The sequence below is a fragment of the Oncorhynchus nerka genome, unplaced genomic scaffold, assembly GCF_034236695.1.
Source record: "Oncorhynchus nerka isolate Pitt River unplaced genomic scaffold, Oner_Uvic_2.0 unplaced_scaffold_772, whole genome shotgun sequence".
Lineage (NCBI taxonomy): Eukaryota > Metazoa > Chordata > Actinopteri > Salmoniformes > Salmonidae > Oncorhynchus > Oncorhynchus nerka.
Window position 1 is genome coordinate 240,948 of NW_027040450.1, and position 24,368 is coordinate 265,315.

General features: G+C 41.3%; 1 protein-coding gene across 1 annotated transcript; it reads left to right on the forward strand.

Annotated features, from left to right (window-relative positions):
* Nucleotides 1-36: 36 nt before the first annotated feature.
* LOC135571093 (ribonuclease inhibitor-like) lies at nucleotides 37-15,592 on the forward strand. The gene is made up of 6 exons (XM_065016898.1): nucleotides 37-46; nucleotides 2,028-2,151; nucleotides 4,091-4,264; nucleotides 8,283-8,456; nucleotides 8,915-8,961; nucleotides 14,218-15,592. The coding sequence occupies exons 1-6, from the start codon at nucleotides 37-39 to the stop codon at nucleotides 14,748-14,750; spliced, it is 1,062 nt and encodes a 353-aa protein (XP_064872970.1). The 3' UTR covers nucleotides 14,751-15,592.
* Nucleotides 15,593-24,368: the final 8,776 nt, after the last annotated feature.

Sequence of the window (24,368 nt, forward strand, 5' to 3'; positions counted from 1 at the left end):
GATCAGATTTTTTTTTAACCTCCCCTGTTATTGGTAATGGTGAGAGGTTAGCATGTTTTGTTGTAGCCTCTGTTATTGGTAATGGTGAGAGGTTAGCATGTTTTGTTGTAGCCTCTGTTATTGGTAATGGTGAGAGATTAGCATGTTTTGTTGTAGCCTCTGTTATTGGTAATCGTGAGAGGTTAGTATGTTTTTTTGTAGCCTCTGTTATTGGTAATAGTGAGAGGTTAGTATGTTTTGTTGTAGCCTCTGTTATTGGTAATGGTGAGAGGTTAGCATGTTTTGTTGTAGCCTCTGTTATTGGTAATGGTGAGAGGTTAACATGTTTTGTTGTAGCCTCTGTTATTGGTAATGGTGAGAGGTTAGCATGTTTTGTTGTAGCCTCTGTTATTGGTAATGGTGAGAGGTTAGAATGTTTATTTTTACATAAAGTGTTTTCATTTTTAATCGTGAAACAGATATGTATTAAAATATCCTCAAATAAAAGGTGACATTATATACTGTCAACTCGTTTGAAACATTTGATCTGAAATCCAAAATGCTGGAGTATAGACACATTTAAAATGTTAGCTTAACCTCTTAAGTCGACCCTCTACTTTTTTGAACATTCTGTTAAAAATCGCGCAACATTTCAGCGCCCTGCTACTCATGCCAGGAATATAGTATATGCATTTGCTTAGTCTGTGTGGATAGAAAACACTCAGACGTTTAAAAAACTGGTTAAATCACTGCTGTGGCTTTACCAGAACGGCATTTACATCGAAAAGCACAGGAAAAACTGATCACTTAAAATGGGAAAATATATCCATGCGCTACTTGAACCCATTGATAAAGGTGAACCACAATTAATTGACTGAGGTTGCAGTACCTACAGCTTCCACACGGTGTCTAGAGTCTTGTCATTTCCCTTCGAGTTTTTTCTTGGTCAAACACATGCAGGGCACCGTATCTCCTTAGGTCTAGGACCGGATATTTTCGTTGAGTTTCTAGCCGGACATTTTTCCAGACGGACAGCTAATGATCTTTACATCGCCTCCTGATGAATTTTATCGCTTATTAACGTTTACTAATACCTAAAGTTGCATTACAAACGTATTTCGAAGTGTTTTGTGAAAGTTTATCGTCGACTTTTTGAATTTTAAAAAATGACGTTACGTTTTGAAACGATGTTTTTTTCGTTTATCACACAATCTACATATAACGATATCTAGGCTTTATATGGACCGATTTAATCGAAATAAAGACCCAAATAGTGTTTATGGGACATCTAGGAGTGCGAACAAAGAAGATGGTGAAAGGTAATGAATGTTTTCTATTTTATTGTGCGGTTTGTGTAACGCCGAAATGCTAATTATTTTGTTTACGTCCCCTGTGGGTCTTTTGGGGTGTTACATGCTATCAGATAATAGCTTCTCATGCTTTCGCCGAAAAGCATTTTAAAAATCTGACTTGTTGCCTGGATTCACAACGAGTGTAGCTTTAATTCGATACCTTGCATGTGTATTTTAATGAACTTTTGAGTTTTAACTAATACTATTAGCATTTAGCGTAGCGCATTTGCATTTCCAGAGCTCTAGTTGGGACGCAAGCGTCCCGAGTAGAAGCAACAGGTTAACTGTCTAAATAGATATGGTGTGGACTGTATCCTCAATACAATCTAAATCTGATTCCACACTGTCTACATAGATATGTTGTGGACTGTATACTCAATACAATCTAAATCTGATACCTCACTGTCTGTCTTCTGACTGATACTGATTTTTAAACTGGTCTGATCAGTGCTCAAAAATGTGTAATGTACATTTTTCTCTCTACAAGAAACATTATTATAATTTATAATAACACCACATTAATTCATGAATAGATATGTCAGGTTTCAGGACACTGATGTATCTGAATATTTAATAAAATCTATTGCCACTATTTTCACCACCAAAGAGTATCAGTGTGATTTTAATATGATTTGACTCTTTGCAGGCTGTCAGGCTGTGGAGTCACAGAGGAAGGCTGTGTTTCTCTGGTCTCAGCTCTGAGGTCAAACCCCTCACACCTGAGAGAGCTGGATCTAAGTAACAATGACTTGAAGGATTTAGGAGTGAAGCTGCTCTCTGCTGGACTGGGGAATCCCCACTGTAAACTGGACACTCTGAGGTCAGTATTCCTGTAGTTGGTCAACAAGTGATAACTGTTCAACAGATCCACATGTGTTTACCAGACACACAGTTTTATATTTGGTGCTATGCTCCAGCATTTTGGATATGAGATGTTTCTTATTTGGCAACAGTACAGAATGTCACCTTTTATTTAAGGGTATTCATACATACGTGTTTTACTGTTTAGAAATGTATCGTGAATGACGAATAACAAATTTATAGAGGCACAAAGATCAGAAAAAATGCTAACCTCCCGTGTTATTGGTAATGGTGAGAGATTAGCATGTTTTGTTGTAGCCTCTGTTATTGGTAATGGTGAGAGATTAGCATGTTTTGTTGTAGCCTCTGTTATTGGTAATTGTGAGAGGTTAGCATGTTTTGTTGTAGTCTCTGTTATTGGTAATGGTGAGAGGTTAGAATGTTTATTTTTACATAAAGTGTTTTCATTTTTAATCGTGAAACAGATATGTATTAAAATATCCTCAAATAAAAGGTGACATTATATACTGTCAACTCATATGAAACATTTGATCTGAAATCCAAAATGCTGGAGAATAGAGACACATTTAAAATGTTAGCTTCACTGTCAAAATAGATATGGTGTGGACTGTATACTCAATACAATCTAAATCTGATACCTCACTGTCTAAATAGATATGGTGTTGACTGTTTACTCAATACAATCTAAATCTGATACCTCACTGTCTAAATAGATATGGTGAGGACTGTATACTCAATACAATCTAAATCTGATACCTCATTGTCTAAATAGATATGATGTGGACTGTATACTCAATACATTCTAAATCTGATACCTCACTGTCTAAATAGATATGGTGTGGACTGTATACTCAATACAATCTAAATCTGATACCTCACTGTCTAAATAGATATGATGTGGACTGTATACTCAATACATTCTAAATCTGATACTTCACTGTCTAAATAGATATGGTGTGGACTGTATACTCAATACATTCTAAATCTGAAACCTCACTGTCTTTCTTTGTGGTGGAAAATCGGTTCAAATATGACACAACCAAGAACTTTGTGAAAATCAAAATAGACTTTTAATACAACAGTATCACCAGCCGGAGTGGTCCGCGGAACACACACCCTTTTTTCAGAGCACTCGCTCTGAGTTATACCATACCACATTAGTCCCTCCCATATGTAAATTAAGTAACATCCCAATCTGTGCATCCTGCTTGTTCAGCCCAATAACGCCCACATCTGCTTTCCGTCAGATTATAATGATGACAAGACCCTTGCTTTGACCTAAAGATAATATACATCCCTCTATCCTATGGCCTATGTTTTGACCCTGTAATTAACTCCATGTGTCCCTTTGTATGTGTGTCTTTTATCTCGGATCAGCGGACTGTGTGTCTCCTCTAGTTTTAGTGTGTCGCCTCCTCTTCATATGGTTGTCTAAGATCAACAAACTTATGTGTCTCCCCTGTCATGTGATTGATGTCTATAATCCATCAGTTGGTCATTTGGCTGACCCCCTCCTTTGTATATCCCTCTGAGCTTTGTATGTCCAGCTATTCTAGGCGTCTATGTGTCTGCATTTTTAGTGTTTCCAGCTTTCCCATACTCCCATGGCCTTTCTTTGGCTTCCTGTCCTATACAATAGACCATGCATTTTACCAGACAATATTTGTGTTGTTCCATATATGTACATAATTTCTCCCATATCTTCTGACTGATACTGATTTTTAAACTAGTCTGATCAGTGCTCAAATATTTGTGCTGTACATGTTTCCCTCTACAAGAAACATTATAATAATTTATAATAATGACACATGAATTTATGAATGGATATGTCAGGTTTCAGGACACTGATGTATCTGAATATTTAATAAAATATATTGCCACTATTTTCACCACCAAAGAGTATCAGTGTGATTTTAATATGATTTGACTCTTTGCAGGCTGTCAGGCTGTGGAGTCACAGAGGAAGGCTGTGTTTCTCTGGACTCAGCTCTGAGGTCAAACCCCTCACACCTGAGAGAGTTGGATCTGAGTAACAATGACCTGAAGGATTCAGGAGTGAAGCTGCTCTCTGCTGGACTGGGGAATCCCCACTGTAAACTGGAGACTCTGAGGTCAGTATTCCTGTAGTTGGTCAACAAGTGAAGACTGTTCACCAGATCCACATGTGTTTACCAGACACACATAATCCACACCATATGTGTTTGGACAGTGAAGCTTATAGTTTTACATTTGGTGCTGTCCTCCAGCATTTTGGATTTGAGATAAAATGTTTCATATTAAGTGACAGTACAGAAAGTTACCTTATATTTGAGGTTAATGGTGAGAGGTTAGTATATTTTGTTGTAGTCTCTGTTATTGGTAATGGTGAGAGGTTAGCATGTTTTGTTGTAGCCTCTGTTATTGGTAATGGTGAGAGGTTAGCATGTTTTGTTGTAGTCTCTGTTACTGGTAATTGTGAGAGGTTAGCATATTTTGTTGTAGTCTCTGTTATTGTTAATGGTGAGAGGTTAGCATGTTTTGTTGTAGCCTCTGTTATTGGTAATGGTTGGTATTGGTTTTATCAAAGATTCTCTGTAATTAGTATTGCGCGATCAAACTGATTAATCATGTAACTGTAAATAACTAGGAAGTCATTGTTTGCTGTTTGGGGTTTTAGGCTGGGTTTCTGTACAGCACTTTGAGATATCAGCTGATGTAAGAAGGGCTATATAAATAAATGTGATTTGATTTGATTTGAACTGTAAATAACTAGGAAGTCAGGGCACCAAGGAATAAATTCAGATTACAAGGTTATAATTTCCCAATATAACCTTTCAGATATTTTCATATCTGATCCATAGTCTTCTGATTAATGAATTATTTACTTTACCTCACCTTAGTCTCATTCCAAACGCCGTAAATTGTTGGTTATCTGCATGAACCCAGTCTTCACTATGAGTCATCCATACATCAATTGTCTTAAATCATTGATTTATTTCCAACTAAGTAATTCAAAGTAAATGCATTAACAAAACAACAAAGTAAATATGGTTACAAGAAATTATAGGAAATGTGCCCTAGTTGGCTAAACCGGCATCGCGACTTGGTGGACAAGTTGGAGAGTGTGGGTCAGCGTGCAATCAATATATTTATTTACGCTCAGTGTGTCGTCTTGATCGCTGTTGAAAAGTTGTTTATTTTGAAGAATTGTCCGTCTCTCTCCCTCTCTATGTTGTGGTTAGAGTGGATTGTTCAGAGTGACATTCATTCGTTTCGTTATGTTTCGGCGGTTGTCGTTCTTCGTGTTCAATGATACCGAATTTCTAGCTGCAGACTGCAGACTAGTAATTAATATCAAAGACTTGTTCTTATTCTGTCAGTATCAATAGTCTAAGAGTTTAACCACGTGGTATGGTTAAAAGATTCAGCAATGGTCTGCAACCTTTGTAATCCTGTGATTGAGAGAAACATGGTCTGCTTGAGAATTTCTCAAAGTTGGGTTTTATTCGGAATTGCAGAAAAGGGGCTGTCCCAGGATGCCTGACCCTAACGGGGCTCATAGGCGGTCCTCTGATTTAGTTCAACTCAAAACGGAATAGGAATTTCCTTCATTAAACAGTCCAAAATCACATTACACAATTTTACAACCAGTATCATACTCATTCATTCATCTTATACAAAAATGAGATATAAACCTCATTTCTGAGGCTATTACAGTGCCTTGCGAAAGTATTCGGCCCCCTTGAACCTTGCGACCTTTTGCCACATTTCAGGCTTCAAACATAAAGATATAAAACTGTATTTTTTTGTGAAGAATCAACAACAAGTGGGACACAATCATGAAGTGGAACGACATTTATTGGATATTTCAAACTTTTTTAACGAATCAAAAACTGAAAAATTGGGCGTGCAAAATTATTCAGCCCCCTTTACTTTCAGTGCAGCAAACTCTCTCCAGAAGTTCAGTGAGGATCTCTGAATGATCCAATGTTGATCTAAATGACTCAAATATTTGTATTATACATTTCTCTCGACAAGCAACACTTTGGTCATTTGTCATTTCAAATAATGAAACATCCATTTATTAAAACTTCTCTGGAACAGTAGCGTCCCAACTCGCCAACAGCCAGTGAAATTGCAGGGCGCCTAATTCAAAACAACAGAAATCCCATAATTAAAATTCCTCAAACATACAAGCATTTACACCATTTTAACTTGTTATGGCTGCAATCCCACTAACAGGATAAGTGCCATCAACAACTGCTGAATAGCATAGCGCTACGTTCAATAAATATTACTAAAAATATTTATATTCATGAAATCATGTCAGATTTTGAAATTATGCTTTACAGCGAAAGCAATCCATGTGTTTGTGTAAGTTTAGTGATCGCACGACAAAACATTATGTACACTTAGAATCAGGTAGCTTGGTCACGAAAATCAGAAAAGCAATCAAATTAATCATTTACCTTTGATGATCTTGGGATGTTTTCACTCACGAGACTCCCAGTTACACAACAAATGTTCCTTTTGTTCGATAAAGATTATTTTTATATCCAAAATACCTCCGTTTGTTTGGCGCGTTATGTTCAGAAATCCACAGGAAAGAGCGGTCATGACAACGCAGACGAAAATTCCAAATAGTTTCCATAATGTCAACAGAAACAAACGTTTTTTTTATAATCAATCCTCAGGTTGTTTTTAAAATAAAAATCGATAATATATCAACCGCAAATGTCTTTCACAGTAGGAGAGGGAAAAGCAATACCTATCCAAACTCTGTTGAGCGAGCAAAACTCATGTGGGCTCTTATCTTTCTGGCTCATTTTTCAAAATAAAAGCCTGAAATTATGTCTGAAGACTGTTGACACCTTGCGGAAGCGATGGGAACATATATCTGGTTCATATCCCTTTAAATCCAGCAAATGGAGCCTATGGAACATGGAGTTTTCAAAATAGAAGCCACTTCCTGTTTTGATTTTCCTCAGGGTTTCGCCTGCAACATCCGTTCTGTTATACTCACAGACAATATTTTGACAGTTTTGGAAACTTTAGAGTGTTTTCTATCCAATACTAATAATACTATGCATATATTAGCAACTGAGACTGAGGAGCTGGCCGTTTACAATGGGCACCTTTTCATCCAAGCTACTCAATTCTGCCCCTGCAGACATAAGTTAAAGATAAACTTCTTGTAAATCCAGCCACAGTGTCAAATAGGCTTTACGGCGAAAGCACACCAAACGATTATGTTAGGTCAGCACTTAGTCACGGAAAACCATACAGCCATTTTCCAGCCAAGAAGAGGGCTCACAAAATTCAGAAATTGCGATTAAATTAATCACCTTCCTTTGATGACCTTCATCAGATAGCACTCACATCATTTATGTCCAAATACCTCCTTGTTGTTCGCGCGTTTAGTTCACAAATCCAAACTCACGAGGCGCGGGCAAGTCTAGGCGAAAGTTCAGACGAAAAGTCCAAAAAGTATAACAGGTCATAGAATCATGTCCAACGATATAGAATCAATCTTTAGGATTTTTTTTACATAAATCTTCAATGTTTCAACCGGACAATTCCCTTGTCTTTAGAAATGCAATGGAACGCAGCTACCTCTCAACGCCGCACGCATGATTTATCTCATGGCACTCTGCCAGACCTGGCCCAAACAGCTCTCATTCGCTCCCCCATCACAGTAGAAGCCTGGAACAAGGTTCTAAAGACTGTTGATATCTAGTGGAAGTCTTATGAAGTGCAATATGACCCCACAGACACTGTATATTCGATAGGCAATGACTTGAAGAACTACCAACCTTTTTTTTCTCAAGTTTTTGCCTGCCATATGAGTTCTGTTATACTCACAGACATCATTCAAACAGTTTTAGAAACTTCAGTGTTTTCTATCCAAATCTACTAAATATATGCATATTCTAGCTTTTGGGCCTAACGAGCAGGTAGTTTACTCTGGGCACCATTTTATCCAAGCTACTCAATACTGCCCCCCAGTCCCAGAAGAAGTTAATAGATATGAAAGGTTTCAGGACACTGATGTATCTGAAAATAAATATATATATACTGCCACTATTTTCACCTCCAAAGAATAGCAGTGTGATTTTTGTTTTGTTTTAATATGATTTTTCCCTTTGTCAGGCTGTCAGGCTGTCTAGTCACAGAGGAAGGCTGTGCTTCTCTGGTCTCAGCTCTGAGGTCAAACCCCTCACACCTGAGAGAGCTGGACCTGAGCTACAATCACCCAGGAGACTCAGGAGTCAGACTGCTCTCTGCTGGACTGGAGGATCCTCACTGCAGACTGGAGAAACTCAAGTATGTAGAGGGTTAATGTCAATGTTCATATCAGACATATTTGACTTATCAGGCTAGTTAAGAAAAACATTCTTAGCACCACTTGGACAAGGTTTTATGTTTGTGTGTGTGTCCAGTGTGTGTGTGTGTGTGTGTGTTCAGTGTGTGTGTGTGTGTGTGTGTGTTCAGTGTGTGTGTGTGTCCAGTGTGTCCAGTCTGTGTGTGTGTCCAGTGTGAAACAAACACTGGACTCACACACAGGACACACACAGGACACTTTCACACACACACTGGAAACAAACACTGAACACACACAGATAAACATTATGTGTGTGTGTGTGTGTGTGTGTGTGTGTGTGTGTGTGTGTGTGTGTGTGTGTGTGTGTCCAGTGTGTGTGTCCAGTGTGTGTGTCCAGTGTGTGTGTGTGAGTTCAGGTGTATCCCTCAATGACTGTCTGTTCTTCTGTTTACCGTTACAGTGTGGAACATGGTGGAGAGTACACAATGAAGCCTGGGCCTAGAAAATGTAAGGGAATACCCCCCTGAAATGGACAAAAATGAATGGGAAGTCATTGGCATTGGACAAACCATATACACTTTGTCCAATACCTCCCAATTCGGCGTTCATTCGTGTAAAGTTGATTGCAAATGCCATATGGCAAATGCCAGGTGTAACACTTTGAAAATCCAACAGGTGGCGAGTGCGCTCCACCGTGTTTTTTCATATTGCAAATGCAGCCCAAGTCACACATCCAAAAGCAAAATTTTTCTTGTGCATAAGGCTTGTAATAATGTTTTGTCGATTTGCAATATGATTTCATAGGAAGTCAAAAGTCGAAAATGTGAACTTTAAAAAAAAATCGAAATTGTTTCGATTTTATGTCAATTAATCATGTGTAAGAACTGTATGAATATACTTTTGTAAAATGTTATCATAATTTTTATTTTATTTTTTACTTGTGCATAAGGAATATGATTTGTCCATTTGCAATATGATTTCATAGGAAGTCAAAAGTCAAAGTCAAAAGTCACTTTTTTGGGGGCCAAATGCCATAAGAAATTTGACATGCTCAAAAATCCTGCAGAATTGCAAAATTGACTGGCCTGATAAACTCGGGATGGCCGGGCAGTGATAGTTGTTCTTTTCCATCACTCGTTGTGTTGATTTCATCATGTCCATTTGGTGATGTTTTTTTCACTGTTGAATCATATTGCAAGTGCACGTGCTTTTGCAATATGGTTCAATGGGCATGTACCATCACGAATTTGGCATGCTCAAAAATCCTGCAGAAATGCAACATTGACTGTCCTGATGAACATAGGATGGCCGGGCATTGATAGTGGGTCTTCTCCATCGCTCGTTGTGTTGATTTCATTATGTCCATTTGTTTATGTTTTCTTACTTTTGCAAAGTCACTGTGCATTTGCAATATGGTTCAATGGGCATTTACCATCACAAATTTGTCATGCTATAAAAATCCTGCAGGAATGCGAAATTGACTGGCCCGATGAACTCGGCATGGCTGGGCAGTGATTCTGGTTCCTCTCAATCGCTCGTTAGGGTTGATTTCAGAATGTCACTTTGGTGATGGTACCTCACTGTTTAAACATATTGCAAATGGACAAGAGTCACCAGCAAGTCACCGTCCATCAGTCAATTAGAGATCATTCTGACACCAAACTGATACAAACTGACACCAAACCCACTTTTTCCAACTCGCTTAGTAGCCAACTATCACATACTTCAGAGCTGGCCCAAAATTCACAACGCCTTCTGTTCAAACCATAATAAAATTGTAAAACACGTAGTTACGTTCCAGCTGCGGGTCCAGTTCTGATGTTATGTGTAGGCCTAGTTGAGGCGACCCTGAATCACAAGTTTCGGCTCGATGGGTCATTTGGTGCCCGAGCAAGACCCTAATTGGTGCTGAAAATCCACATTTCTTCCATGACTTGCTACGGGGTCCTTGAATGAGCTATCGGACAGAAACATTGGGGTCCGTCTATATGGGCCGAGGCGGTTGTAATGCACTTAGTCTTGCGACTCTGGGACATTTCTAAATGTCGTCATTTTCGTGATGCAAAAATGAATTGAAGTCATTGCAAATGTACGAGGTTGTTTCTCGGTCCTTCTAGAGCCACGTAACTCACCACGCACTATCGACCTGAGGTCTAGAACAGGTTTCTAAAGTTTCGGAACTCTAGGTCTGACGGTTCTTTTTTAGCTCAAACAAAGCTAACTATTGCAGGCACTGTCTGTCTCTACGCACCCCAATACGTCCCTCCTTCCAAGCTGTGTGTGTGTGTGATTTAGTTTTCCTTTGAAATTTTATGGGAAAAATGACTGATTTACAGTTCATGGGGGTTGCCTAATCACACATAAGAGGTTTTGGAAAGATCTGACTTTTTTAACCCTTCGAAACAGCCCCTGTGACACCAATTATGGCACTTTCGGTTGGCACAGGAAGCTATAAGTCATTTTAAGTCCTTACGAACTGACTGATTTACACAGGGTTGAATGCACTATTTCTATCAAACTACAGGTAGGGTATGGATATACACTTTTAGGGTGATTTTAACCACTTCTGGTTGGTCCAGGAAGCTTAGAATCGACACAGGTAGACCTCATAGTGTCCTGATGGACTGTCATCGAAGACAGATTCATAAGGCATTCATAACCCACATAGGCTTCAGGTTGACTTTAGAGGAGCAGGCAATGTATTCCTATGGGGAGAGATGTCATTGTAATCTGTGAGATCAAAAATCCCTGTTTTACTGTTAACCTGTTGCCTCTACTTGGGACGCTTGCGTCCCAACTAGAGCTCTGGAAATGCAAATGCGCTACGCTAAATGCTAATAGTATTAGTTAAAACTCAAAAGTTCATTAAAATACACATGCAGGGTATCAAATTAAAGCTACACTCGTTGTGAATCCAGGCAACAAGTCCGATTTTTAAAATGCTTTTCGGCGACAGCATGAGAAGCTATTATCTGATAGCATGCACCAATACACTACAACAGAAAAGCACAGCAGGGGACGTAAACAAAATAATTAGCATTTCGGCGTTACACAAACCGCACAATAAAATAGAAAACAGTCATTACCTTTCACCATCTTCTTTGTTGGCACTCCTAGATGTCCCATAAACACTATTGGGTCTTTATTTCGATTAAATCGGGCCATATAAAGCCAAGATATCGTTATATGTAGACTGTGTGATAAACGAAAAAAACAGAGATTTCACAACGTAACGTCATTTTTTAAATTCAAAAAGTAGACGATAAACTTTCACAAAACACTTGAAATACGTTTGTAATGCTACTTTAGGTATTAGTAAACGTTAATAAGCGATAAAAATCATCCGTAGGCGATGTAAATATCATTAGCTGTCGTCTTGGAAAAAATTTCAGGAGAGAGCTCTTCCGGAATGATCTGGGCGGAGACCGGAGGTAAGCGGTGCCCCTCTTTCGGTTCAACCAAGAATCAAAGATGATTAAATTCACAAGACTCTAGACAACATGGGGATGCTGTGGGAGTTGAATGCTCGGTCTTATCTAATTCGGCTCACTGTTAACAATTGCTGGAAGTGGCGCAAGGATATTTATTTCCATTTTCTGTGATCAGGTTTTCCTGCGCTTTCCGATGTAACGCACGTTATGTAATAGCCACAGTCGTGATTTAACCAGTTTTAAAAACGTCCGAGGGTTTCCTATCCACACATTCTAACCATATGAACGTACTATATTCCTGGCATGAGTAGCAGGGCGCTGAAATGTTGCGCGATTTTTAACAAAATGTTCAAAAAAGTAGAGGGTCGACTGAAGAGGTTAAGGGTTAATGCCACACGGTCGAGGTTAGGCTTGCACAGATCGGGAGGACCTCAGGATCGTACCTGAGGTCGAATTGTGCTTCTCACCCTAACGGTTCTCTCACTGTCACCCAAAAGCAAATGACATTTAGGGCCAGGCTTCATTTGGGCCAACTTTTTCACGGTCGCTGCAATCAGAGCGAGCTACGGTCAAGCGGGGCGTCTCGTTGAACTCGGCACAGTCTGGAGACTATGGTGATGCCATTTTTGTGTTGATTTCAGAATGCCATTTTGGTGATGGTCCCTCTCCGTTTAAACATATTGCAAATGTACAAAAGTCAACTAGCAAGTCAGTGTCCATCAGAGCGAGCTACGGTCAAGCGGGGCATCTCATTGAACTCGGCACGGCCTAGAGAATATGGAAATGCCATTGCAGGCTCTGTGTGTCTTTAAGCACCGCACTTTGTCACTCCATCCTTGCTGTGTGTGTGTGTCTGTGTGTGTGTGTGAGAGAGAGCTTTTCTTTGACATCTGTTGGTAGAAATGACTGACTTACAGTTCATGGGGGTTGCCTAATCACACATATGAAGTTTTGAAAAGATCTGACCTTTTTCAATAAGTGATTGATGGTCCTAACTCGATCTGAACTACACCAGGTTCAGACCAGTCAGGTCATAAATGTTGAATGTCAGATCCAAATCCACAACAACATTGGAAACAGCCACTATGACACCATTTAAGGCCCTTCCGGTTGTCACAGGAAGCTATAAATAAACCCATATCCTGACTGGGGTATGCCTTTACAGAATCCTGAGTTATAAGTCTTTACGTTAAGAACTGAGTTATTTACAGAGTGTTTAGTGAGTGTGTGTTATTTCAGAAAATCATAGAAAATCACAGAAATCTCGCAGAGCTCCGCAGCACACTTTAAAAAGATTCATATGAACACCCTGCAACTGAATCTGTAACTGTTTAAAAAAGAAAACACCTATTTTTGAAAATCACCAATTTGACATTGTACGATTTCTCTTAAATGACAATAGATAAATGGCTGGTTCTTTTTTTATTGACACCGGAGGCTCCTTGACTTTGACGTGACGTGGACAAATAATTTCTCTATTTTCATTTTGGACCTTTTTTCCCAGAAAAATGGCCATTACTCAAAAACCGTTGAGGCCTAGATGCCATCTTGTTCGGGGCCAACTGCCCATTATGCCAAACCTATGCTCACCAAGTTTCGGCTTCAAAATATTTTCCGTTTTGGAGATAAGGCCACGTCGTGATTCGTGATATTTTGTACATTTGCAATATGATTGCTTATGCCCTCTTGTGGGATTTACCGGGACAGCGGAAATGTTTTATTATTGTATAAAACGGAAACCGAATGTCAGATAAAGTTTGTTTGATGACTTCCCGGTAGGTCCGGCCCTGCTGCTCGGCCCGACGGTGTCCGAAATGTTATCGGACGTCTAGTAAGGGACCATACATTTGCAAAATGGACTTTCTCACTAACCATACGGCAAATGTCAAAATGTTCCCTTAAGGTATGTGAGTGTTGACTGCTGTGAAGAATAAGTCTTAATTCAAGTTAATTCAAAGACAAATACCACCATCATTACTTTCTTGGTCATATTAAATATCAATTGTAGTTCTACAGAAGCAGAAATCAGGGACACCAAAGTTTACAAAGAGTTGCTTTGACAATGTATGTGTGTGTGTGGCATGTTTGTGTTACATAAGAATGGGTTTGTTGATGCATGCATTCAGGTTTGTGTGTGTGTAATTAATGGGAATAAGTGTGTTTTATATTACCATACAATATAACATATGATTATTCAACAAGTCTCAAGTTACCTTAACTTCTCCTTTTGATACCTATAAACATCTACATTAAATTAATTAGTGAAAAGTGAGTTAACATTCTAATGTGAATGATGATGATTTCTAATATTGTGTCTGGTTTCATCCATCAGATGTCTGTGATCTCACACTGGACCTAAACACAGTAAACAGACTCCTCTCTCTGTCTGAGGAGAACAGAAAGGTGACATGGAGGAGAGAGAAGCAGTCGTATCCTGATCACCCAGAGAGATTTGAGGACTGTGAACAGGTGCTGTGTAGAGAGGGTCTGACTGGGCGCTGTTACTGGGAGGTAGAGTGGAGTGGGAGAGAGGCTGTTATAGGAGTGACATATAAAGGAATCAACAGGAGAGGAAGGAGTGAGGACTGTTGTCTTGGATACAATGACAAGTCCTGGAGTCTGTACTGCTCTGACAACCGTTACAGAGCCTGGCACAATAATAATCTCACCCCCATAGACGTCCTCTCCTCCAGCCCCCACAGAGTAGGAGTTTATCTGGACTGGCCAGCCGGCACTCTGTCCTTCTATAGAGCCTCTTCTGACACACTGACCCACCTGAACACATTCACCTCCACATTCATTGAGCCCCTCTATCCAGGGTTTAGGCTTTGGGGTGATGGCGACTCAGTGTCACTCTGTCAGTGATACACACACACACACACACACTGGAGACACACATACACACTGGACACACACTGGACACACACACACACTGGACACACACACACACACACACACTGGACAACCACACACATTGGACAAATAACCACACACATTGGATGGACACACACACGCTGGACACACACACACGCTGGACACACACACACACACTGGACACACACACACTGGACACACACAAACAGACTGGACACACACAAACACACTGGACAAACACACACTGGACACACACAAACACACTGGACAAACACATACTCACACTGGACAAACACTGTAACACACACACAAACACTGGACACACACACACACTGGACGAACACACACACACTGGACGCACACACACACTGGACGCACTCTCCCACACATGCGCGTCTTCCTATAATTGTGAGGACCTTGACCCAATAACACCTTTAAAATACCAATGTGATCATTTGTTATACAACAAATTATGCAATAATATATTGACAAATGCTCCATAGTTGTACACAAGGATGTATAAGTATACAAGGATATATAGTACTTTTCATAATAAAACATACCTGAAATAAGAAAAGGCATGTTAATTGTGAAAACCGTTTAGTTATTGATTTTATATTGCCTCTGTCAGTTGCAGGTTGATGTTAAAGTATGAATCTCGGAGCATCATAGCACCATTAGGTGTAAAAACCCAGTTGCGGCTCACTTTTTGGAATCGATTTAGTCTCTGCATTATATCGGCATCAAACATGTCACTTAGGAGAGAGGGGGTGACCTTGACAATTTATTGTTAAAACGAGAAGCTGCCTGGATCTTTAATTTAAAGACCCTTTGCTCCCTTCGGTCTCAACGAATTTGATCTGATGCCATTTTTGTGATTATTGTGATTTTGTTATTCATTGTAATGTTAGCCTATGTAGCTGCATTGTATCTATGAATAAATCGGAGAGTGGAGTTAGATGAACAAGAATTTAAGCTTTCAACCAATATCAGACACTGATATGTACCTAAATGTTTAATATCCTTATTATTTAGTATGATTTAATTGAACCCTTCAGTCTCACCGGAAGTTGTCCCGCTTGCGGGATGCATAGCCCTAAAAGGATTTCTTAGCTCCTTCTTGAACTGCACGGTTGGTTAAGGGCGTGTAAGTAAAGCATTTCACGGTAAAGTTTACACTTGTTGTATTCGGCGCAAAGTTTGATTTGATTTGATCAGCGGTGTTTGTCATGATTGATATCTGTTAAAACATTGGTTAATAAATTATTGTGTCTGAGCTCCCAGAGTTCTCCTTTCTTTTACAAATATTATAATAGGCTACATGAGACCTACAGTCAGTGTCCAGACTTCAGTTAATATTATAATAGACTACAGTCAGTGTCCAGACTACAGTTAATATTATAATAGACTACATGAGACCTACAGTCAGTGTCCAGACTTCAGTTAATATTATAATAGACTACAGTCAGTGTCCAGACTTCAGTTAATATTATAATAGACTACAGTCAGTGTCCAGACTTCAGTTAATATTATAATAGACTACATGAGACCTACAGTCAGTCTCCAGACTTCAGTTAATATTATAATAGACTACATGAGACCTACAGTCAGTCTCCAGACTTCAGTTAATATTATAATAGACTACATGAGACCTACAGTCAGTCTCCAGACTTCAGTTAATATTATAATAGACTACATGAGACCTACAGTCAGTCTCCAGACTTCAGTTAATATTATAATAGGCTACATGAGACCTACAGTCAGTGTCCAGACTTCAGTTAATATTATAATAGGCTACATGAGACCTACAGTCAGTGTCCAGACTTCAGTTAATATTATAATAGACCTACAGTCAGTGTCCAGACTACAGTTAATATTATAATAGACTACATGAGGCCTACAGTCAGTGTCCAGACTTCAGTTAATATTATAATAGACTACATGAGGCCTACAGTCAGTGTCCAGACTTCAGTTAATATTATAATAGACTACATGAGGCCTACAGTCAGTGTCCAGACTTCAGTTAATATTATAATAGACTACATGAGGCCTACAGTCAGTGTCCAGACTTCAGTTAATATTAAAATAGACTACATGAGGCCTACAGTCAGTGTCCAGACTTCAATTAATAGTTTCTGACATGCTGATTGAGTCAGTTTGAACACTTGGTAGAGATTTTGGCATGTTGATTTAGTCAGTTTGAACAGGCTCTCTCTGTTTTGTGGCTTTTCTATGAGTTGTGTGGCTATTAACATGAATCTGTATGAGGTAACACACACACACGCTCCCGCATGCACAAACACGCACACACACACACACACACTACCCACACACAAATTCTGAGCTGCCTTTTTAACTCCAGAGGTCAACATGGACTTGATAACAGGTGGAGAATAATAGGCCTGACACACACACTGTCCAGACGTGACAGAACGGATAACTCATTTCCTATTGGACGAGATTATTTATGCATATTATTATTTATTTATTCAAGTTTTAATCATTTCCTATTGGAGGAGATTATTTATGCATACTATTATTTAATTATTCATGAGGTTGTTTCTCTCCCTCTCTCTTTATTGGTGGTGACACTTCCTCTTATGCTGTCAGAAGAGAGGGTGTGTATGTGTGTGCGCTCGTGTGTTTGTGTGTGTATACGGTGTGTGTGTGTTTAGGAGAGAATGCCATTTGTCAGGGTTCATTTATCTATTTAACTACTAAATGGTAACAGGTCCTACAGTAGTCTACAGTATTGAAGACATCTCCCTACTAGATGGTAATAGGTCCTACAATAGTAGACAGTATTGAAGACATCCCCCTACTAGATGGTAATAGGTCCTACAATAGTAGACAGTATTGAAGACATCGCCCTACTAGATGGTAATAGGTCCTACAGTAGTAGACAGTATTGAAGAAATCTCCCTACTAGATGGTAACAGGTCATACAATAGTAGACAGTATTGAAGACATCTCCTACTAGATGGTAACAGGTCCTACAGTAGTAGACAGTATTGAAGACATCTCCCTACTAGATGGTAACAGGTCCTACAGTAGTCTACAGTATTGAAGACATCTCCTACTAGATGGTAACAGGTCCTACAGTAGTAGACAGTATTGAAGACATCTCCTACTAGATGGTAACAGGTCCTACAGTAGTAGACAGTATTGAAGACATCTCCTACTAGATGGTAATAGGTCCTAGTAGACAGTATTGAAGACATCTCCCTACTAGATGGTAATAGGTCCTAGTAGACAGTATTGAAGACATCTCCCTACTAAAAGATCCTAGTAGACAGTAATGAAGACATCTCCCTACTAGATGGTAACAGGTCCTACAGTAGTAGACAGTATTGAAGACATCTCCCTACTAGATGGTAACAGGTCCTACAGTAGTAGACAGTATTGAAGACATCTCCCGACTAGATGGTAACAGGTCCTACAGTAGTAGACAGTATTGAAGACATCTCCCTACTAGATGGTAATAGGTCCTAGTGGACAGTATTGAAGACATCTCCCTACTAGATGGTAATAGGTCCTACAGTAGTCTACAGTATTGAAGACATCTCCCTACTAGATGGTAATAGGTCCTACAGTAGTCTACAGTATTGAAGACATCTCCTACTAGATGGTAACAGGTCCTAGTAGACAGTATTGAAGACATCTCCCTACTAGATGGTAACAGGTCCTACAGTAGTCTACAGTATTGAAGACATCTCCCTACTAGATGGTAATAGGTCCTACAGTAGTCTACAGTATTGAAGACATCTCCCTACTAGATGGTAACAGGTCCTAGTAGACAGTATTGAAGACATTTCCTACTAGATGGTAACAGGTCCTACAGTAGTTGACAGTATTGAAGACATCTCCTACTAGATGGTAATAGGTCATACAGTAGTAGACAGTATTGAAGACATCCCCTACTAGATGGTAGAAGAAGGGGAGAAGGAGGAGGAAGATGAAGAAGAGGGGGGGAGAGGGGGAGGAGAGAGAAGAGAGGGAGGAGGAAGATATAGAAGAGGGGGGAAGAGGGGGGGAGGAGAGAGAAGAGAGGGAGGAGGAAGATATAGAAGAGGGGGGGAAGAGGGGGAGGAGAGAGAAGAGAGGGAGGATGAAGATGAAGAAGAGGGTGGGAAGAGGGGAAGGAGAGAGAAGAGAGGGAGGAGGAAGATGAAGAGGAGGACGAGGGGGAGGAGGTAGAAGGAGGAATATGAGGAGGAAGAGCGGGAGGAGAGAGAAGAGGGTAAAAGGCATGTGTCCCCGTCTAGTGCCGATGACTCATCACAACACCTTAGGTGCTTAGTGATGACATCATCACTACTGTGACATCACGACCCCGACTGATGATGGCATTAACAGCTCATGGCAAAAGGTCCCAGCATTGATATAGTGTACCACGCATTGGTGCGTGTGTGTTTGTGTGTGTGTGTGTGTGTGTGTGTGTGTGTGTATTAGCATTCTGTAAAAGCCCCCAGGGTTCCATCTCTGTCCAGTATAAATATAAAAATTTAAACACAGAAACACACGTCAACACGAAACACTAGATGCTTGGTGTCCTCAGTCTTGCAGTGAGGAGCAGAATGAACAGTGTAATGCTGAATGTTACGTGTTAACTCTATATAGACAGTGAGGAGCAGAATTAACAGTGTAATGCTGAATGTTACGTGTTAACTCTATATAGACAGTGAGGAGCAGAATGAACAGTGTAATGCTGAATGTTACGTGTTAACTCTATATAGACAGTGAGGAGCAGAATTAACAGTGTAATGCTGAATGTTACGTGTTAACTCTATATAGACAGTGAGGAGCAGAATGAACAGTGTAATGCTGAATGTTACGTGTTAACTCTATATAGACAGTGAGGAGCAGAATGAACAGTGTAATGCTGAATGTTACGTGTTAACTCTATATAGACAGTGAGGAGCAGAATGAACAGTGTAATGCTGAATGTTACGTGTTAACTCTATATCAACAGTGAGGAGCAGAATGAACAGTGTAATGCTGAATGTTACGTGTTAACTCTATATAGACAGTGAGGAGCAGAATGAACAGTGTAATGCTGAATGTTACGTTTTAACTTGAAAACATAACGTCAAAAACAAAATGAAACATTTCCCCTGAAAATGATTAAATGATAAAAATATAAAATGTATGTGTTGATATGTGTACATAAATTGTGTAGTGTCTCTTATTACTTATTTATATAATAAGAAAGACTCTGAATACCAGAAATTGAACCGGAGCTTCCCATTTACTGTAACGAACCAGAACAACACTTTATTCTGAACTTGAACAGGCAGTTTTTGTTTGTTTATAAGTCCAGTGTGTCTGGTGGACGTTCGTTCTGGGTAGCGCCTCGGATTGTCTGGAGGCTCCTGAACATCCTCAGTGTGTGTTATGGGAGAAATTATGTACATATATGGAGGAACATAGATACTGTAACACAAGAGAGAGATACACTTATAGAGTGCATTTGCCATTCTGGTAAAATACATTGTCTATTGTATAGGAGAGGAGAGCTAGAGGAGACACATAGTCTGCTGATATTAGACAACCACATGAAGAGAAGGCGACACATAGGCGCCAGGACAGCTGGACACACTAAAACTAGAGGAGACACACAGTCTGCTGATCCGAGATAAAGAACGCATTAAGCAAGCCTAGGAAATACAGGAATGTATAGTATTTTTAGTATAGCTGAGCACGCTAAAAACAGAGGAGACACATAGTCTGCTGACCCTAGATAACACACACATACAGAAGAACGCATTAAGCTGAGTGCAGGGAAAAAGCAAGGGTCTTGTCATCATTATAATCTGACGGAAAGCAGATATGGGCGTTATTGGGCTGAACAAGCAGGACGCACGGATTGGGATGTAACTTCATTTGCAACTCATAAGTTGTATGTGTATAAATCAGAGCGAGAGCTCTGAAAAAAGGTGTGTGTTCCGCAGACCACTCCGGCTTGCGATACTTTTTTATTAAAAGCCTATTGATTTCACAAAGTTCTTGTAAGCGTCATATTTGAACCGATTTTCCACGACAGTGTCTGGTGGACGGTGGCAAACCGAAGCGTGTAAACTTTGTTCTGAGACACTCTATCGTCTGAGCTGAGGTGGAGGAGTCAGTGCAAAACACCTCTGGCCATTTGGAATGGGCATCCACTATAACCAGAAACATGTGCTTTTCAAAGGGACCAGCGTAGTCCACATGAATTCTCTGCCATGGCTCTGCGGGCCATTCCCATGGGTGGACTGGGACAGGAGCAGGCATGTGGAGTGTTTCCAAACATCTTCGCCATAATTTCTATCTGTTGATCCAGACCTGGCCACCAGAAGTGGCTCCTTGCGAGCAGCTTCATTTTGACAATTCCAACATGACCTTCACGTAGTTGCTGCAAGACTAGATGTTGGCATCATTTCTGGGGTATCATGACTCTCATTCCCCACATCAAACATCCTTGGTACGTTGTAATTTTGTTTCTCCGCTGGAAATACGGAGTCAGCTCCTTTCTGCCAGTAGCTGGCCATCCTGACATGGTGTAGGTGTACACTTTTGTACTTTTGTACACTTTTGTACATGTGTACATGTTTCCTTGTCTCCTGTTTGATAACTGCTTGTGACCGGTAGTGCCTCGAGCTGAGCAGTATGGAACATGTCCACTGCATCCACCCTCCTTTGTCTTTCTCTTGTACAGTCTGGATAATCCATCTGCGTTTGTGTGGAGGGACGACAGCTTAAACTCAATGTCATACATATGACTGGCAAGGAACAGGGCGTATCGCTGTAACCTGGCTGCTGTCATTGACTGGCAAGGAACAGGGCATCTCGCTGTAACCTGGCTGCTGTCATTGACTTGCAAGGAACAGGGCATCTCGCTGTAACCTGGCTGCTGTCATTGACTGACAAGGAACAGGGCATATCACTGTAACCTGGCTGCTGTCATTGACTGACAAGGAACAGGGCATCTCGCTGTAACCTGGCTGCTGTCATTGACTTGCAAGGAACAGGGCATATCACTGTCATTGACTGGCAAGGAACAGGGCATATCGCTGTAACCTGGCTGCTGTCATTGACTTGCAAGGAACAGGGCATCTCGCTGTAACCTGGCTGCTGTCATTGACTGACAAGGAACAGGGCATATCACTGTAACCTGGCTGCTGTCATTGACTGACAAGGAACAGGGCATCTCGCTGTAACCTTGCTGCTGTCATTGACTTGCAAGGAACAGGGCATATCACTGTCATTGACTGACAAGGAACAGGGCATATCACTGTAACCTGGCTGCTGTCATTGACTGGCAAGGAACAGGGCATCTCGCTGTAACCTGGCTGCTGTCATTGACTTGCAAGGAACAGGGCATCTCGCTGTAACCTGGCTGCTGTCATTGACTGACAAGGAACAGGGCATATCACTGTAACCTGGCTGCTGTCATTGACTGACAAGGAACAGGGCATCTCGCTGTAACCTGGCTGCTGTCATTGACTTGCAAGGAACAGGGCATATCACTGTCATTGACTGGCAAGGAACAGGGCATATCGCTGTAACCTGGCTGCTGTCATTGACTTGCAAGGAACAGGGCATCTCGCTGTAACCTGGCTGCTGTCATTGACTGACAAGGAACAGGGCATATCACTGTAACCTGGCTGCTGTCATTGACTGACAAGGAACAGGGCATCTCGCTGTAACCTTGCTGCTGTCATTGACTTGCAAGGAACAGGGCATATCACTGTCATTGACTGACAAGGAACAGGGCATATCACTGTAACCTGGCTGCTGTCATTGACTGGCAAGGAACAGGGCATATCGCTGTAACCTGGCTGCTGTCATTGACTGGCAAGGAACAGGGCATATCGCTGTAACCTGGCTGCTGTCATTGCCTGGCAAGGAACAGGGCGTATCGCTGTAACCTGGCTGCTGTCATTGACTGGCAAGGAACAGGGCGTATCGCTGTAACCTGGCTGCTGTCATTGCCTGGCAAGGAACAGGGCGTATCGCTGTAACCTGGCTGCTGTCATTGCCTGGCAAGGAACAGGGCGTATCGCTGTAACCTGGCTGCTGTCATTGCCTGGCAAGGAACAGGGCATATCACTGTAACCTGGCTGCTGTCATTGACTGGCAAGGAACAGGGCATATCGCTGTAACCTGGCTGCTGTCATTGCCTGGCAAGGAACAGGGCATATCGCTGTAACCTGGCTGCTGTCATTGACTGGCAAGGAACAGGGCGTATCGCTGTAACCTGGCTGCTGTCATTGCCTGGCAAGGAACAGGGCGTATCGCTGTAACCTGGCTGCTGTCATTGCCTGGCAAGGAACAGGGCATATCGCTGTAACCTGGTTGCTGTCATTGACTGGCAAGGAACAGGGCATATCGCTGTAACCTGGCTGCTGTCATTGCCTGGCAAGGAACAGGGCATATCGCTGTAACCTGGCTGCTGTCATTGACTGGCAAGGAACAGGGCATATCGCTGTAACCTGGCTGCTGTCATTGCCGGAATGCCTTTCTTTGGACTGAAAGTGGAAAGCAACGGCTGGTGATCTGTAACCAGTGTGAAACACTTGCCATATAGGTATGCGTGGAATTTCTTGACGCCCCACACTAGCGCCAGTGCTTCTTTGTCGATTTGTGAGAAGTTTTTCTCTGCATCATTCAACGTTCGTGACGCAAATGCAACTGGCCTCTGACCCATCTTTGAGTGTGTGTGAAAGGACGGCCCCTAATCCATAAGGGGACGCATCACAAGCCAACTTCACTGGCAGTTCAGGGTCGTAGTGCATCAGGACCCGTTCAGATGTGATGAGCCGTTTTGCCTCCAGAAATGCATTTTCACACTGCTCTGTCCACCTCCATGTCCTATTCTTTTCCAGGAGCTGATTTAGAGGCTGGAGTACTGCTGAAAGGTTTGGGAGAAATCTTCTGTAGTAATTGTTCAGTCCAGTGAAAGATCTCACTTCTGTGATATTTTGTGGTCGTGGTGCCTGTACCACTGCCTCGATTTTGTCCTGTGTTTTGTGCGATCCATTGTGATCGATTTTATGTCCACAGAAGACAATCTTGTCTTTGAAGAACTCACACTTCTGTAAGTTTGCCTGTAGACCATACTCTTTCAGTCTTTTCAGGACGTCTTCCAGGTTACCCGGTGCTCTTTGTCGGTGCGTCCTGTTATGATCATGTCATCTAGAGCGCTAAGAACCTTGGCGTGATCCTGGACAACACCCTGTCGTTCTCAACTAACATCAAGGCGGTGGCCCGTTCCTGTAGGTTCATGCTCTACAACATCCGCAGAGTACGACCCTGCCTCACACAGGAAGCGGCGCAGGTCCTAATCCAGGCACTTGTCATCTCCCGTCTGGATTACTGCAACTCGCTGTTGGCTGGGCTCCCTGCCTGTGCCATTAAACCCCTACAACTCATCCAGAACGCCGCAGCCCGTCTGGTGTTCAACCTTCCCAAGTTCTCTCACGTCACCCCGCTCCTCCGCTCCCTCCACTGGCTTCCAGTTGAAGCTCGCATCCGCTACAAGACCATGGTGCTTGCCTACGGAGCTGTGAGGGGAACGGCACCTCAGTACCTCCAGGCTCTGATCAGGCCCTACACCCAAACAAGGGCACT

Excerpts from the sequence above, each read along its gene's own strand:
- LOC135571093 (XM_065016898.1), top strand. Across the intron at positions 8,457-8,914 it reads TGCAGACTGGAGAAACTCAA|TGTGGAACATGGTGGAGAGT; the intron begins GTATGTAGAGGG and ends TTACCGTTACAG. Across the intron at positions 8,962-14,217 it reads GAAGCCTGGGCCTAGAAAAT|ATGTCTGTGATCTCACACTG; the intron begins GTAAGGGAATAC and ends TTCATCCATCAG.